At 50.7% G+C, this 18,021-nt stretch overlaps 1 protein-coding gene across 4 annotated transcripts in view; it reads right to left on the bottom strand.

Annotated features, from left to right (window-relative positions):
• Positions 1–6,685: 6,685 nt before the first annotated feature.
• The window catches only part of PHF21B (PHD finger protein 21B), a 121,596-nt gene continuing 110,260 nt past the window's right edge, over positions 6,686–18,021 (bottom strand). For 2 of the 4 annotated variants that reach the window (XM_031940953.1, XM_031940954.1), the window contains exons 7-14: positions 15,044–15,120; positions 14,038–14,092; positions 13,436–13,458; positions 12,259–12,417; positions 11,082–11,157; positions 9,796–9,899; positions 8,620–8,883; positions 6,686–8,096 (exon numbers count right to left, since the gene is read on the bottom strand). In XM_031940953.1, coding sequence (XP_031796813.1) covers positions 8,647–8,883; positions 9,796–9,899; positions 11,082–11,157; positions 12,259–12,417; positions 13,436–13,458; positions 14,038–14,092; positions 15,044–15,120 — 731 coding nt within the window. In that variant the 3' untranslated portion in view covers positions 6,686–8,096; positions 8,620–8,646. The remainder of the gene's footprint in view (positions 8,097–8,619; positions 8,884–9,795; positions 9,900–11,081; positions 11,158–12,258; positions 12,418–13,435; positions 13,459–14,037; positions 14,093–15,043; positions 15,121–18,021) is intronic. The other 2 variants (XM_003770782.3, XM_031940955.1) reach the window with 2 other exon arrangements.

Genomic DNA, 18,021 nt, shown 5'->3' with positions numbered 1-18,021 from the left:
AGGGATCACGTCTCCCAGAAGAATGGGAAATAAAAATCCTGAGCATCCTAACTCAGGAAATCTAAGAAAACTTCCCAGAAATTCTGTCTCAATACAGAAAACAAAGCATTGGTTGAAAGAATTCATAGATTGCTTCTGGGGGAAAAGATGCTTCAAACTCCCAAGACATGATGTGTTTAAATTAAACTTTTCTAGTGATCAGCAAGTTCTGTAAGCAGCAAGAAAAGATCCTTCAAGTTTAAAGGAAAGGAAATTCAAATAAGACGATTCCAGCACAGTTTGTCCATATTTGTAAATATTGTTTACTTGTCTCCCCGATTCGATCGCAAACTCTTCGAAGGCAAGAACTGCCTTGTGACTCTTTGTGTATCTTCAGAACTTAACACAGTTCCTGGCACTTAGTAGGTACTTGGATGTCTTTCCTTCTCAGAGAGAACCAAGGCATCAGGGAGGGGATGCCATGAGAAATGGATTTAAGTGAGGAAGGGCTGTGCCTCACTTTCCCCTCCAGAGCCCTCTGGGTCTAGTGACAAGATCATCTTGATGTACAGAGCAAGCTCTTAATAAACATTGAGTGATAATTCCACACCCATGAAAAACCTTAAAAGGGAGAGGCAAAGGAGCTCCAGCTGCGCCCCAAATGATGCTACCCAAAAACCTGACCACCGAAGAGAAGAGATGGCCAGTCAGGGAGAGGGAGACATAGGAGGCACGGGGCTGGGAGTGGAATTTTTCAGTTGCCACCCATCATCCCAACCCCAGAAACCCAGAAAAAGTCACTAAGACCATTTCCCAGGAAATAATAAGCAATGCTTTCTTGCAATCTCGTGTTTGGTTTTGGGGAGCTGATTTTAAGTCATGGTTTTCAGGGAATTCTGTGACTGTTTTGTGGCTTCAGTCCTGGGAAAGGGCCTTCAGACTCGGCCGCACTCTTGTCATAGCGTTTGCCTTCCCAGTTCACTTCCAAGCGTGGCTGACTGATGAATGGGGGAGTCGGGAATCTCCTCTACTCAGAGGCTGTGACTTGGGACTTGGCTCCTCACTGCCACTGCCTGGTTTCTAGCAAATCCTGGCATGGATTGCAGCTCCAGAACTTCTGGTGGCTCACTCTCCTGAACTTTGGAAGCTCACAGGATTGTAACCCCAGGTAGTCTCCAGCAAAAAGCAGGAAAGAACACATGAGAGAGACAGACAGACCCAGAGACAAAGAGACAGAGACAGGCAGACACAGACAGACACAGAGGGTGAGGGAGGGGGGAGAGGGAGAGAGACACAGAGGGAAGGAGGTGCAAAAGTGGGGCCATATGCTTATAGGCCATTAGCCCCAGTCAGAGAGAAAGACATGAGCAACTCTTCCTTAAATGGGCCCTTGATTTAAACACAGCCATGTTGGATTGGGGTCTAATGATGTAAATGATCCTTCCTTTACCTCTCTTCTAGATGAAGTTTTTTTTGAAAATAGGTACCTTATATTTTTCCTTTTCTCCCAATCTTTTGATTTAATTTCCTCCTATCTCGTGAAGTCTGGTTTTTCTTTGATGCACTCAAGTTTTGGGGGAATCTGTTGCTTAGATAAAATTTTGCTACTTTTTCTTTTAAGTCAGTTGAGTTTTTAATTTAGTTTTTGGCCTCTTGCTCTGGTCCTTCAAGGGAGTCACATGGTTGAGGGAGATGGATCATTTTCTTCGAGTCTCTTCATGTAGTTCTGGGGTCACTCTTACCCTTCAAACTGGATTTTGGGGACCTGAATCCATTAGAATTCTTCATAGAGTTCAACATCTCGTGCTTGCTTCTCTCTGGTCCCACAGCTCTTGAATTGGGCCAGACCCTGCCCATGCTGTGCTTTGGGGTGTAGAAGTCAGTCCTGTTTGGAGTCACCTCAGTTGCTTGTCTGGCCTCTGCTTCCCAAGAGGAGCCGTGGTTTTTAGGTTTAAGATCTCCACCCCCTGAATCTCTGAGTTCTGAAACATTGGCTCTTCGGGGCCCTCAATGGTGTTTCAGAAGAGAGCTCTGGGGACTCACGTCCTGGTCTGCTACCATCACTCCTGGTCACTTCCAAGGTTCTTGCTATGGGCTTTTACTCACCCTTGGGGAACTTTCCATTCTGGATATAGAGATACCCAAAGACGACATGTGGCTCTAGGACATCTTGGATCATTCTGGGAGGCTTCCTTCTGGCCCTCTGCCTGAATGTAGGGACCTGCTTTGCTGATGGGGGCCTTCTGGTTGGGTGTGTGTGTGTGTGTGTGTGTGTGATTCTCAGAGTGGAACGAAGTCACAAGCCCTCTCAATGTCTGTCTTCCCCAGCATCTTCCTAGCATGTCAGATGATGCCCAATGTCCTTCTAAGCCCCCAGTTCTTTGATTCTGAGTCCATTAAAAACTGAAGGTAGTCCCTGAACAGCCCTGCCCATGGGCTCTGCGGTAGCATGCCCCCATCGCTCATAAGGAAGCACATGAAGGCCCAGAGGGACTTGCCGATGTTCCCACAGCTAAGCAGCAGAGCCAGGAACTGGTGACGTACTCTCGCTTCCAAACCCTGTGCTTCTTCCTAGCGTCCTGAGGGCCATCCAGGGGCCCCAAGGAAGGAGTTCTGGTCTCCAGGACTGGCCAGTCTCTGAATACCCGAGCCAGCTGATGCTCCTGGAAACAAAGGGAAGGCTTCACGGTCCCCTGCAAACACTCTTTGTTAGTTTAGGAACCTGCAGCTTTCTTCCCTGACAGGAGGCATCTTGCTCTCCAGCAGCTCAGAACAATAGTGGGACTGTTTCAGGGTTCAGCCTCAAGGAGGAGGAGATGGGGGGGACAATGAACACTGTGGCTCTCCAAAGAGCGGGGAGCTACGAATGCCAGAATGAACAATGACATTCAGGCACAGCTCATGAATTATGCAGGAGGGGCTGTGGGGAAATGCGGGTGCGGGGAAAATATATGTTTTAAATTTGCCGACTCGGAGAGGTGTCCCTGAGATGTCCCCTACTGTTCCTTTGATCACCATCTCTCCTCACAAACAATAACCGCAGAATGCCAGCGTTTGTGCCGGGTGCCCCCGTGAACTCTTCCCTCTTCTCAAAGAACAATTTTTGGATCATTTCCATGGCAAAAAGAAAGTGACTGGGGAGATAAACCCCTGGCAAGGCCCACACGTGCCCGTGGCCACACACGCAGGGATGCAAAGCACATTTCAGCTTGAAATAATGAAGGGCCGTTCAGAAATCACGTCAGCAGATCGGATCGGCGGCATATACACAGGAGATGGCTTTGAAGGCAGGAAGGGAGCTTGAAATTGGAATTACTGTGAAGGTGAGGTCACTGGCCCGGAGTTTGGACTGTGTGTATCTAAAGAAAGTCAGACTCTGGGGCAGCTAGATGGCGCAGTGGATAGAGATACCTGCTCCAAGACCCCCATCATGAATTAGGGAGATTCGTCATCGGGGACCTTTCATGGAACACATTCCCCCCAGCATCCACGGCAAGAGCAGGCTGCCCGCTGCAGTCCCAGCCGTGCTTGCTCTGTAGCCTTGGCCAAGACCTTGCCAAACTCAGTCCGAATGCACCACACCCCAGTGGTCTGTCGGCATGTGCCTAACTACTTCCCCACCTAGTTTAAGGGGGAAATATCCCAGAAGTTTTACCTACCAGGTCCATGGAACAGCCACCACAGCCAGCTCAGTGTGATGTGGACTGCCTCTCTTCCAGTCAGGAAGAAGCCCAAGCAGCCATTATCAGATAAAGTCAATTCCCAGATGATCCTCTTTGTATAGTGATGGTGAGGAAAGAGCTCTCTGTCAATCTCCATTGTCTGTTCCCCAGGCCCTGGGTAACTTTAAACCACCTTTTAAAGAATTCACTAGTATCCTTTATACCTGGGACCTGCCCTACCAGATAGTCCATCTCGCTCCTCTTTGATCCCCACCTTTGAGCTCCCTAGAACTTCTCCTCCTTGAGCCCTCCCTCTGAGTTCCTGCTCAGAGAGTCTTCCCTACTGTGTTGCCAGGGGCCAGGTGAGGTGGGGCTTTAAAAGCCAAACAGAATTTCTGAGTGATCCTGGAGGGGATAGGGCAGCCCTGAATCTACTGAGAGGGAAGTGGAGCGTTGGGACTTGGATATGGCGGATGAGCTGCCTCACGGGCCACCCTCCAACCTGGAACCTCCTCCCTCCTCATGGCCGCCTCCTGGATCCCCTGGATTCCTTCCCACCCAGCTAGTGTCCCACTTTTTCAAGAAGTCTTCCCCAGTCCTCTCAAGCTCAGTGTCTTGCCCTTGAGACCATCACTAGTTTATCCTGCATGTATCTTGTTTGTATTGCACGTTTCCTCCCCAAGTAGACTGTGAGCTCCCTGGGGAGCAGGGACTGTTGGGTTTTTGCCTTTCTTTATGTCTCTAACCTTTAGCACAGTGTCTGGCACATGGTAAATGCTTAATGAATGCTAACTGGTGGACTCTGCTTTGGGTATATCAATTTGATGACTGTTGAGATCCAGCAGCAGGAAACAGTCTGTAATGGTCAGGGCACGAAGTGACGGGAGTTTTCCCCAAGGCTGGCAGTGTCAGAGACGAGGAGGGGACATTGCGGAGATGTCATGAAGGGAGGAGGCTCGGAACTCAGAAGCTGATTGGATGTGAAGGGAGAGACGAGCTGGGAGCCAGGAGGCTGGGAACTGGGAAGGTGGTAGGATGAGGGCAGGGACTGAAAGAATCATGAATTGGTTGGACGAGGCGAGTTTAAAATATTTATGGGACATCTGGTTTGACACATGCCCAGTAGACAGTTGGAGATGTGACACTGGAGGTGAGGAGAGACATCGGGGCGGAATCGCAGATTTGAGGATCATCATCAAAGGACGATCGATAATTGAGTCTGATTGGAGCTGGAGAGATCACCAAGGAGAGATGAGGACCCTGAACAGAGTCCTCTGGGACACCCACAGTTAGAAGACATGATCTGGAGGAATGTCCAGCAAGGAAGATGGAGGAGAAGCATTCGGACAGGGAGAAGAGCCAGAAGGAGCAATGCCAGGAAAACCGGGGGAGGAGAGAGTGACCTACAATGTCCAAGGGTCCAGAGAGGCCATGGAGAATGAATCTGCAGAAAAGGCCATTGGAATTGGCAACAAGAAGATAGAGTCTGGCCAGCCCCCTCATCTTACAGATGAAGAAACTGGGGTCCAGAGAGGTCCCACCTGTAACAAATCAGGGGAGATGGTGGAGACCATACAGGAAGAGCTTTTCCCAAGTGGGGACCTGGGACAGAACTCCCCCAGCATGTCAGGGGCTGCCTTGGAGTGCAAAACTGACTGCTCAGGGTCCTGAAAGAGTGCTTAGTAGAGTCAGAGCCTGAGACCCTCCAGCCTCCTCTGCATTCAGAAATGGAGACCCAGAGGGACTAAGGGAATTCTAGTCTCCTTCTCAAGCCAGATACTTGAGGATCATGAGTCCTTCCAACACGTGGTGCCCAGGAAGCCCAGTGGGCTGAGTCTGCCCTCGGGTGGCCAGCTGTGCACCTCACAGAATTATCCCAGAGTAGCAGGAGTCGCAGTCATGAAGTGGGCTGAAGATGGCAGCGTGGCAGCTCTGCTGGAGGCCAGAGCCCAGACAACGTTGTTTGCTGACTTGGGGTTTTTTTTTCTCATTTTTTCTCCTTCTTGATCTGATTTTTCTTGTTCAGCACAATAATTGTGGAAATATGTATAGGAGAATTGCATATGTTTGACATCTACTGGATTACTTGGCATGGGGGGAGGGGGAAGGGAGGGAAAATTCGGAACACAAAGTTTTACAAAGGTGAGTGTTGCAAGTTATCTTTGCATGTATTTTGAAAAGATAAAAAGCCATTATTAGTTTTAAGAAACCTAAGGTAGAAGCCTTCCATCATGGGGTGGCTAGGTGGCCCAGTGGAGAGGGGGCAGGGCCTGACACCAAACCTGAGATACTTCCTAGGCAAGCTCTTTCTGCTTTAGTTCTCAGCTGTAAACATGGGCCAGTCGTTGCACCCCCCTCCCAGGATGTGAGGACAAGGAACATCATGAGTGTCAGGTGCTTAACGTGGGATCTGGATGTCAGCTGTTGGGATTATTTGCTCTTGGGGCACAGGGGGCCTTCCTGGGCTCTTCCTCAGTGGAGGCTGGAGGGGCGTCTGATCAGAGAAGGGATGGACAGAATGAGATTGCCTCCATTTCTGAGGGGAAGAGAGGAAGAATCGGGCAGTGTCAAGAAGGTAGCAATCACCTCCTTGGCAATGGATCACAGTTGGCCAGGCTCTTTGGGATCTTGCATCTCAGGCAGCTTTCCGGCCCAATCGGGCATCCCGGGCTCCCAGGGACACCCAAGGAGAACCTCCCAGGATCCTCGGCTCTGCCACTAAAACCGTGTATCTGGCTTTTTTGTGCCCCACCCGTCCGTCTCATGAATAGAGCAGCTTGGGAGCCAGGCTCTCCCCGTTTTTAGCTCGTGGCTGCAGGCAGCTTCTAATAAGAGAAGCTTGAGCCTTTAGTGCCACCGGGAACATCCGCTGCCGTGTTGTGCCTCAGCTCAGTGGTCCTGCCTCCCACAGCCAGAGATGGGCCTGGCTCCCTAGTTCAGCTCTATTTCTCATTCCCGCTTTCTCTCTTTGCTCCTCTCCCTCCACCCTGCCTTCCTCCACGACGCCAAGGCTGGGAAAGCCAGAAACCATCAGGAGCCTCTGAAATCGTCAATCGAGTTTAATGCATCATAAAGAATTAAAACTACAGAAGCATATTTAAGACAAACACTTTTTTCCTTCTATGCGCACTATCCACAGGACAGTCCCCTTTTGCAAAATCGAACCAAAGCAGAAAAATGAACATGGAAACCAAAGCCTACAAACGGCCAGTCCCAGGATGCAGCACAGGGGCTGGCTGCTGCCTGTATCCTGCCTGCTAATGTTCCCACCGGATCCACCCGAGACGAAAGAAAAGACCATGAAATCTGAACCAAAGGTCCTACTGCAAGCCCCCTTGTGATGCATATAAATATTGGCGTACAATCACCAACAATAACAATGGCGTTTCTTTAATCCACTTTGTCAATAAAAGAATATAAAAATCTTGTTCAACCCAGTGTTAAGTGTATTAAAATAGATCTGTATCATACGTTCTGCACAGTTTCTCCCGGAATGGTGAAAATGGTTGCAGGGCCCATGCGCCGAGACCAAGCCCCTGGCCGGAGGCGTGGCTCATGGGATACGGCACCGTGGAGTCTCCGGAGGCAGCGTCCCCTCGTCCCGCCACCCGTCCAGAGACCACTTGGGCATCTGAGCAGGTGGCCCTGACAAGAATTGGCAACAGCCAGGTGAGAGCTGGTGAGCACTGGCCCCGGTGCTGATCCTGGGACTCTCAGGAATACTTGTTTGTGGAACATCCGGAGCTTTAGAGTTTTCTCATGTAAGCTCTTGTCACTACAACATTTATTGGCCAAAGGGCTCGGGGCTGCTACAGATCCTTGAAATATCAAGCCAGTAGCCCCTCTTCCTCTTCCTCCCTGCTGCGCCCCACCCACCCCCCTTAGAAAGAGTCTCTGGATCTCTCTAATGGGACTGCCTCTCTCTCCCAGAGGCAGGTCAACCTTTGTTCTGGGCCATGAGCGGCTGTGGCCCTGCAGGGAAAGAGCAGCGATTTTTTTTTCCTTCACATTAAATATCTTTGCAATAAAAACACAGTACAAAAATGTAAAAGTATTTTTGGCATAGTGTCCATACTGGCAAGAAACGGAAAAAAATGGAATATTTATTGGCTCTTTCAAAGGAAAAACAACAACCAAAAAACCCCCTAAGGCTCCAACCCCAAAGTCAAATGACTGAAAGCCCCAGATCCTGCCGAAAAGCTCCAAGGTCCGGTCTACGTTCCACCACGCCCCCAAATGCCAGGAGAAAAATACATCAATAGCAAAAGAAGTCAAAGGGACCTGAAAAACGAAGGGTTGACAGTCACAGCTTGTTCAACACTTCACAAAGTACTCACAGAGAGGTCTCAGTATTCCACTAGAAAAGCTAAGTGGGCGTGTGGCCGGCTTTTGGGTTGCCTTCCGTGTAGATGCCGGTTCTCTGGGAGGAGACTTCTGATGGAGGGTTCTGGGTGCCTGCGCAAGGAGTGGGAAGCTCCGCTAGAGTCCAATCACTACCGGCCTTCATCCCGACTCCAACACCCTCCCACCCTGACGCTGCCGCCTCAGTCGAGGGCACAACTCACTGTCCATGGGCCTTCCCTTCCCCCAAAGGGCTCTAAAACCTACCCCTAATCCTGCTAATGATCATCAACTAAGTCTGGTACTTGAAATTCTCCCCTCCGGCCAAGTGCCACAACCGAGGATCAGCCGGCCCTTCTCTCCTTTTCTTTCCTTGTGTCACCTTCCTTCCCTTCCTCCCTCCTGCTTTTACTCCGTTTCCTCTCCTCTCCTAGTTCCCTCCCCTTTCTCTCTTGCCCCTCTTCCCCATCTCCCCTCCTTTCTCTCTACCTTCCCTTTCTTCATCTAAGATTCATCATGACATATTGGCCAATGGACAGAAGCAACTAGCCCCAAGTGACCAGAGGCCCACCGAGGAGCTGGCCCCTTAGGAGGGGGACCTGGGACAGGTGGGTGTCATTGTGTGGGCGCCCCTCACCCCGTGGGGTCCACTCCTCGCCGGGCCTCAGTTGTTCCCCTGGGCCTGCTGGAGGGCTGTGTGCATGGCCATAGTGGCAGAGGTGGCGGCCGGCTTGATCCAAGGCACAGCCAGCAGCGAGGAGGCAGAGGCGGTGGTGGTGGTCATGGTGACCTGAAGCATGTGCTCGTTCCGGATCAGCCGCAGCAGGGCCCGGAGCCGCTCCAGGGACGACTGGGCCCCCTTGCGCTGGGCCAGCAAGCTGGTCTTGAGCTCCAGGCATTTCTGTCCAAAGGGAGCAGAGAGAGGCTGAAGATGTGGCCCCACTCGGCACCCTTCTGCCCCTCGGGCTGGGCCCGGCGGGACGGGCCTCGGAGCTCTCCCTTGGCTGAAGGCAAGGAGACCCTGACGATAATGGTGGTCTGGGCACGGGCAGAGCCACCCCCGCCCATGCACAAACACTCTGGAAAGGGTTGAGGGAGGGAAGGAGGGGGATCTAGGCTCGGGGTCTTGCTCTGCTGCTTCTTCATGGTCTGTGCAAGTCAGTTAACCAGCTTGTGCCTCGATTTCCTCATCAGTAGAACAGAATAATTTGCCAACGCCCCATCCCCAGGCGTCAGTTAGGGAAAGCCTTCTGTGAACTTCAAGGAGCACTAGGGACAGGAGCTATTAAAACGTTTGCCGCGGGCAGAGGCAGCTTGGGTGAGCCACACTTCCAAGTCAGGGGAGAGATGAGGGGCTGCCAGGACGAGGAGACTACTTCCAGACAGGTTAGACATGGACCAGATGGAAAGCCCAGCACTTGCCCAGGCACAGGAGGGGGGATGGGGCTCAACCAAGGAAAAGAAGCTCCCAGAAGCAGCAGCAGCGCTGTTCCGGGATCCTCAGGGTTTACAGCCAACCCTCTGCCTCAGGTCTCAGGAGCGGTTCCTGGTTCATGAGCCCAGACTTGGGTGCTGGGCACACAGTAGGTGCTCCCTCAGCTTTTTGGAATTGTAATCCTTCCCTGAGGACAGGGCCTGGCTAAACCTTCCCTCTCTCCTAGCACCGGACCCAGGGACGTCACGTGTTTGCTAAATGGATAAGTGTGGAAGGGATGGGATCCCTGTGCTGTAAGGGCCTGGCCTGGGCTGGTCAGGAGCTGGGCCTGCCAGCGGCCTCCCTGGGGCACAATGCCCCAGCTTCCGGAGGACTCACCTTCATGGCTGTGTTCAGGAGTCGATCCTTCTCTTCCAGCTGTCTGTGCTCACTCTTCAGCTCGCTTCCTCTCTTTAGGAGTTTTCTCTTCTCCTCTTCTTTGACTAGAAGACAAGAGGGGCGCCCCAAGCCCAGGGTCAGGCACAGGCTCGGGAAGGAGGACAGCCTGGCAGGAGACACCCCAAGTCATGGGAAGGGGCCAAGCTCCCGCGCCCAGCCCAGAGGCCCCAAACAGGAGCAGGGCTGGTGAAGGCGCACAAGTTTGGCCTTGCATTTTCAGGCACATTCTGCCATCTTTCTGAACCTCAATTTCCTCCCTTGTAAAATGAGGGGATTGGCCCCTCTCCTAATCCTTCTGGTCTCTTTATGTGACTGATGGGATGAGACCCTGACTCATCAGGAATGGACCTTGGAGGCTCCTCATTTTGAGCAGCAAAGCGAATGCAAGGCGGGGAGGGCACAGGGTGGGGAGGGCACAGGGCGGGAAGGGTGCTGGGAGGGGGAGGGTGCTGAGAGGGGAAGGCGCAGGGGGGGAAGGCGCTGGGCGGGAGGGCGCAGGGTGGGGAGGGTGCAAGGTGGGGAGGGCACAGGGCGGGGAGGGCGCAGGGCAGGAAGGGTGCTGGGAGGGGAAGGCGCAGGGGGGGAGGGCGCAGGGTGGGGAAGGGTGCAGGGCGGGGAGGGCACTGACTCCAGGCCACATGAGGTAGCTGATGGTGCTTTCTACAGAGCCTGCCAAGGCCCTTTCCTCCAGGAGCAATTGGATTCTGGGCCCCTCTGTCTGAGACAGTGGCCCATGCTAGGCAAAGAGATGCCCTGAATTTGAATCTCAGCCCTGCTGCCTCCTGAGGGTCAGTCTTCTTCCCTGTAATATGGGGCCACCCATGATGCAGTATCTGAACCCTAAGGAGGGGAAGGAAAAGAAGGGGTAGGGAGTTCTGCCCACAGGCAGATCTGTGGGCCTTAGAACCTCCTCTGCCCAATGGGGATCAGGCAGGGAGGGAGCTCTGAACTCAGAGGTGGCGGTCTTGGCTCTGCCCTGTGAGCTTGAGCAAGTTCCTTCCCCCACTTAAGAGCTTGATGGCCCCCAGGGACCCGTAAGGCCTGGAGGTTGCAGACCAACAGGCTCTTCTGGCTTCCTGCCTGCACCCCCTGGGAGAGGGGCTCAGACCTCTGGGGGCACCTGGGGGAACTGAAGCATGAGGCAGGGGCCCGACAGTCCCTGGATCTGGGAATTATTGCTCTTCTTTCTGACCAGGTTCAGTTACCTGACCCAGCCAGCCCCCTACCTGTTTTATGGGTGACGTAGGAGTGAACAATGGCGAGCATTCCTGTCCAGGGCACATTTTCATCTTTGTTCAACACCTGAAAGAAAGAAGAGAGGGAGCAGACTGAGGACCTGGTCCCCAGGGAGCCAGGGAAAAGAGGCCTGAGCAGGGCAGCCTGTGGGGCAGCGTTACAAGCCCAGCTTCCCTGGCCCAGGAGTTTGGGGCAGCCCCCAAAAGAAGGGCTCTGGCCCTGGGGGAAGATGCCCCCCAGGGGCTGAAGTCTCGTAGGGCCTGCTGTTGAGCATATCTCTCTGCCCCTTCTCTACAAGTCACTAAAGGGGGACAGAGAAAAGGGCTGAGAGGAGGGAGGGGCCTTTCAGCTGGGTCCTGGTTGCCCACCTCCCAGTTTCCCAGGGAAGTAGAGGCCCTGGTCTGTAGGGACAAGACTCTAATTCTGATGCTGGACAGCTCCAACACTGACAAGCTTTTACAAACATTCAGTCCTACTGGGTTGCCAGGCAGCACCCGTGCCAGGGTTACAAAGACAAAAACGAGCCCTGGCACTCACTGTCGGATAGACTCACAGAGAGAGAAGCAGAGGCAAAAGGGGAGGCCCCAGGAGGTGGGGCCTGGGCTGAGCCAAGAGAGAAGAAAGTGAGAAAGGAGGGAGAGTGTTCCTGGACAAAGTCCTGGAGATAGGAGAGGATAGTAATAGCCAGTAGGCAGGTCGGGATGGAGCCCAGAAGGTATAGAAGGGAGTCCTTTGCAATAAGCCAGGAAAGGTCGGGATGGAGCCCAGAAGGTATAGAAGGGAGTCCTTTGCAATAAGCCAGGAAAGGCTAGCCTAAGTTTCCATCTGTGGAAAGCTGCTCGGGTTCCCGACTCTGCCCCTCTCCATGGCAGTGCTAGGATCCAGAATCTCCAGAACTTCCAGGACCCATTGGGCCAGGAACCCTGCTCCTAGCACCCCTCTCTGTTGGGCATGCACCAGATGGTGAGTGTCCACCTCTGGCCCAGTGTTAACTTCCAGAATTATTGGGGAAAAGAGGCCCTCCCTGCCTCCCTCCCAACTGTCCAGCCTCAAGCTCCCCCAACTCTGCCTAAGACCTCCCCTAACCCTGTGTAGGCTCAGCTCCCCCAATTCTGCCTAGGCCCATTTCTCCCCCCACGTACACATCCTGCCCCCGGCTGGCCCTACCTTCTCTTGGCACTTGGGACACACCCAGACGCCCTTGGGTGTGGTTCTGAGTGGGGGGTCGAGGCAGCTGAGGTGGTAGGCCCCTGGGCAGGTGCCACAGGGCTGCAGGTCGGTGCCTCTCTTACATATCACACACACCTCCTCATGGGAGATTTCATTCTGAAAGACACAGGAAGATGGGGTGAGGCTGGAGGGGCAGCCTAGGGGTGGAAGGGAATTTAAGGACCATCTGAGGTCTTCAAGGAATAGCTTACCCCAATTTAGGAGTGGCAGAGTTTGGACTCCCAACCCAGCACTTTTACCCTTCAGGTCCTGGCTGGTGAGAAGTGAGGGCTTGGAAGCTTTCAAGCACCCTAGCAGTAGGAGCCACCACCCTTTTGTGGCCTTTGATGACCAGGCACTTAAATGTTCATCAAGGGGATTTCCCTTGCTTAACAGAAGAGGAAGTTATGGCTCAGGGAGCCTAAGGGACTTGTCCAAGATCAAATGGCCAGCTGGTGGCAGACCATGTCTAGGAATCAGGTCTCTCAACCCCAGGACTTCAACCATCCATCAATCTGAAGCTGACTATTGGTGTCTGGAGTGCAGAGCCCAAGGCTTTGAAAGGTCCCCAGAATATAGGAGAGTCTTTCCATGATCACTGCCAACGTACTGAGGCAGGGAAATGGGTACAGGCATTCCGCAGAGACTTGAAAGGACAGAGGATGATCCATGAAGGGTTCCCTGCTTTCATTCACCAGAAATATAAACACTCAGACATAAAATCGGAGTCTCAGAGTCACAAGAAAACCCAGAGATGAAAGGGACCTCCATTCTAACGGGTCACCAGACTCCAACCACACAATTCCTAGGGGTGGACAGTCAGCTTTCCCCTATTCCCTGAGCATTTTCATTAATCAATGCTGAACAGACCCCTGCCACCCACCAGATGAGCAGCAGTTTCTAAAGACCAAGCCCCAAAAGTGCAGACACACACACATGCATGAACCCATGAATACATAGTCACTCATGCACTTAACACTTACCCACCCACTCACACTCACCCCCCACATGCATGAACCCATGGATACATAGTCATTCGTGCACTTACACTTATCCACACTCTCACACATACTCTCATACACACACACACACACACACACTCACACAAGGCAGATTCACATCAGGTATCACGTACCTTCCAGCAGGGCTCCTCATTTGCTAATGCATGGAAGAAGGGCAGAGAACAATTAGTGGAGAATGAGGAAGTTAGTGGGGCTGTGCTCTCTATGGGAGGTCGGCCAAGGCCTTCATGGGGAGAGGATGGCAGGGAAAGGGGTGCCTCTGCTTCGGGCCTGGGCCAAGTAAGAATTGTATGGGGACACCACAGCAAAAGGGGGGGCATTCCAGAGTCTGTTGCCAGAGGTGGCCTGAATTAGGTGCTGCCCTTCTGGAAAGAACTACACTGATGGCCCTTTTTGCCAAGAATTCTTGGTCCTCATTGAACTACTTAATGGTATAACTAGAAGAAACCCTCAAACTCAGTATGATGTTGCCAAAAGTCCTGAGGAGCTGACCATGGAGCTGCCAGTGGTTCTGGAGAGCTGACCATGGTGCTGCCAGTGGTTCTGAGGAGCTGACCATGGTACTGCCAGGAGTCCTGAGGAGCTAACCATGGTGCTGCCAGTGGTTCTAGAGTGCTGACCATGGTGCTGTCAGCTGAACCATTTTAATCAGAGAACAGGCCCCCACCAGGGCCCTTCCCTCCAAGCAGAAGGGACCAGAGAACAGGGCACTTACCTCTTGCTGACAGGAACAAAGGGCTGTTTAGGCAATTGGACGCCAGGCGTTTCCGCTGCAGAGGATGAGGCCTGCATGAGTACCCTTGATTCCCCCAAGAATTGCACCCTCCAAAGTTCTTCCCTGCCTCCCCATTCTTTACCTGGCTCAATGCTTCCCACCCACTGTGATGCACCCAGGGAGAAAGCTGCCATAATTTGTATCCAGTTCCTAAATTGGGGTTTCTTCCCTTCTCCAGAAATAATCTTCCTACCTCCACACAAGAAAAATCTTGGCTGGCAAAGGGCTTAGGCAAACCAAGAGATGAGAGGACAAGCCACAGAGATTCTGAAGGTTTCAAGAAGTCCCAGTCCCTCTTTCATTTTTCAGAGCCCCCCCCCCAAGACTCAGCAGCCAGAGTTAATGTCAACTGGCTCCCACTTCCAGTGCATTTGCTGTGCCTGGTGTAGGGGGGAAAGAAACTTCCGAGTCCTCCTGGCACTTCCTTTAGTAGTGTGTGACTTTGGGCAAGTCATGTAACTTGATCATGTTACTATTTCTTCTGTTGTAGAATGAGAGGGTGGGACTCCATAACCTCTGCAGTCCCTCTCAGTTCTAGAGCTGGGCTCTTGTGATCTCATTTGGGCCCAAAAAGCAGCCCTGAGGGGGAGGCGCTATTGTTACACATGGAGAAACTGAGGAATTGCAGTTTTATGACTGGCCCAAGGTCACAGGTCTCATGATATCAGAGTTGGGACTCAATTCCAGTGCACTGTCTAGTATCTCTAAGCTGGACTATCAGACTTCACCATGAGGAGCTGTAAGGAGAACAAAGAATGAGGGTATACTTGGTACTATACACTACCAGACTGAAGAGATAGTGGGATGTGGGGACAGGGAGAATATCTGAACTCAAGCCTTGTGACTGCCAGGGCTGAGCTATTTCTAGAACACTGCTGGAGTCCTTCCCAAATGCAAGATGTCCCCTTGGTGGACATCTCCCTAAGCTTCATGCAGAGGCACTCACCTCGGTCTCCAGGAGGCCACTGTAAGCTGGGTTCGCTGTACTCCTCCTCTTTCTTTCCTGCCGCTTACTCTGAATTTCTGGAAGAGCACAGATAGCCAATTCCCATCCTGTGATATAAGCTGGCATCATCCCCAAGCATCACTGCCCTCCCCAGCCACACTTAACACAGTCATAACCTCCTTTGTGACTCGAGTCCTTAGATAACCAAGGTAGCACAAAGCAGTGTCCAGTAAGAATTCCCCAGGACATCCTGTGGTTTCAAAGCAACCAGGTTATAGGGAGAGGGCACCAAAGCCTCAGTATATGCATGGGTCCTCAGAAGGCAGCCAGACCAGCCTCTTGCTTGGCGTGGGAATCACCTCTCTAGCATTCTTGAGTCAGCCACGCCATCTCTAGTTGAAAAAGCCCCATACTACATCACAAAGACATCGATCTAATTGTGCATACCTCCAGTTGGTGGGAAGTGTTTCCTTTCTAGTTGGCTAAAACTAGCCTCTGCAGCTTCCTCTCCAACAAGGTCAATCTAGGGCCTCCCTAGAACAACCTTCCAGTTCTTGAATCTACCACGAAGGGTCTTGGGATCATTGGCCCATAAATGAGATGTGTGAGATATTTGCGAAGCATTGTCATGTAGTAGATGCTTAATAATGTTTGTTCTTCTTTCTTTCCCTTCCCAAATTGTAATCTATCATCTCTTCCAACCAAAGTCTTATTTCCTTCCTTTCTTTGACCACTCACCTCCTAGAGTTGTCTACATTGGTCTCATCTACTTTTTAAACTGCCTACTTTCTTCTAATTCCCTTGAAATCCAACTGACTTCATTCCTCCCAAAGATTGGAGAGATTTCTGTGTTTTTTTTCTTCACTCTCCTTGACAACTGATGAAGATGTCATCACTGCTCCTTCTTCTTCAAGCTCTCCTCCATCAAACTCATGCTCTAACTTCCTTTTACTCTGTTGATGAGCCAGATACACTGATCTTTTCACTCTTCAAAACTCCACACTCCTTATCTCACCTTGAGGTGAGTGTACAGGGCATCCCTATGTCTGAAACAGGCACCTTTCTTTTTCCCATTTCTTAAAATTCTGAGTTCAATTCACAACTCAGCTCATGCATCACCTTTAGGAAGCTAGTGTTCCCTGCCTTCTCAACTTGTCCTACGTTGACTTATTGGTACAAGTGCTACACATTTACCTTCCCTATTCCCCGCCCCCCACCCAGTGGAATAGAAATTCCTTGAGGAAAGAACCTTGTTGTTTTGACATTCACACTTCATTGTATCTTTAGTGTCTAACATGACCTGTTGCTTGGAACCCAGCTGAAGTTTAATCAACGTCAGATTTTATTTAAATAACTTAATTCACACATCACAATTATTTGCCTTTGTGTCTTTGAAAGTTTATTTTTGTTAAAAATATACTTTTATTTGCTTCATGCAATATTTCCTAATTACATTTTTAGGGAGGCAATTGGAATTAAGTGACTTGCCCAGGGCCACACAACAAGTAAGTGTTAAGTGCCTGAGGCTAGATTTGAACTTAATGGCTTTTGATTTCAGGACTGGTGCTCTATCCACTTAGCTGCCTAGCTGCATTCCCCCCAATTAATTTTTTTAAATTTAACATTCATTTAAAATTATTTTCAGTTCCCAAAGTGAAGTGACAGAACCAAGTGAACAGTGAATAGTTCAGGATAACAACAATATTATGTAATGATTAACTATGAATGATTTGGCTATTCTCAGCAATACAATGATCCAAGATAATCCCCAAAGGATTCATGATGAAAAAAGCTATCCACCTCCAGAGAGAGAGAACTGATGGAGTCTAAATGAAGATTAAGGCAAAAATTTTCATTTTCTTAATTTTTATGGCATTTTTGTTCTGTTTTCTTTCACCTCAAGGCTAATGTGGAAATATGTTTTACATGCTAGCACATATATAACCTGTATCAGTTTGCTTACTCTCTCAGGAATGGGGGAAGGAGAGAAAATTAAAAACTCAAAATTAAGAAAAACAATATGAAAAATGGTTTTACACATAATTGAGGGAAATAAAATTATTCTTTCCTCCAAGATTCACATCATTTTTACTTGAACTACCCCTTCTTGTTGGTGAGCATCAGATGCATAGAAACAAGTCTTCCTGGCTCTTCCACATATTTGGAAGAATTAAGGATTAAGGAAAATCAAAATCAAAGAGTGTATTAGCTGAGAAATAAACAAGAGACAGAGAGAGGGAAACAGAGAAGGAAGAAAAGAGAGATGGAAGGAGAGAAAGGATCAGAGAGAAAGAGGGGAGGAAAAAGGAGCTCATCGCAAAGAAAGAAATAAGACAGAGAGAGATCTCTGGCAAATGTCCAACTGATTGAAGTCTGCCATCACTATTCCAATCAATGAAGATAATCATTTCCCAAGTTCCAGGATTTCATCCCAAATCATCTTTGGTTCACTCCCACAAAAAAGACCCCTCTGTCTCTCCACTGAGCTTCCCTAACACTTCTTCCATGTCTATCCTGATGCTCCAATATCCTTACCTAAATGTGTTTCCTCAACCTCCTCAAGCTATGCTATTTCCCTGCATGGGTTCTCCCTTGACTATGGCACTATACTCTTGATCTGGGGCCTGCCCCAGGAGCACTGCCCTTTCCCCTGGCCTGGAGGCCATGTTCCCATGCCTTATGTTGTGCTTGGTATGTGCCCATGTGAGGCTGTGGAGTTCATGGGCAGTTGCCCTTTAGGAATGACTAAACATATCTCATGTTCTCTGGGGCATTTGGCTTGATGGGCAAATATTCCCCTTCCATTTTAATCGTCTAATTAAGTCAGAAAGATGTCAGCTAAATGCTGATTAGCTCCCCCAGCTTTTCCCTCTCCCTTGAAGATCATCGTCAATGCCCTCAATGGGTAGTGGGGGTGGGGAGAGCCATGGGGGGTGACCACTCTTCTCTCTTCATGGCTCCCCTCCCTGTCTCTGTGG

This window comes from Sarcophilus harrisii, chromosome 5, assembly GCF_902635505.1.
Source record: "Sarcophilus harrisii chromosome 5, mSarHar1.11, whole genome shotgun sequence".
NCBI lineage: Eukaryota > Metazoa > Chordata > Mammalia > Dasyuromorphia > Dasyuridae > Sarcophilus > Sarcophilus harrisii.
This window is presented reverse-complemented; position numbering and strand designations above follow the sequence as displayed.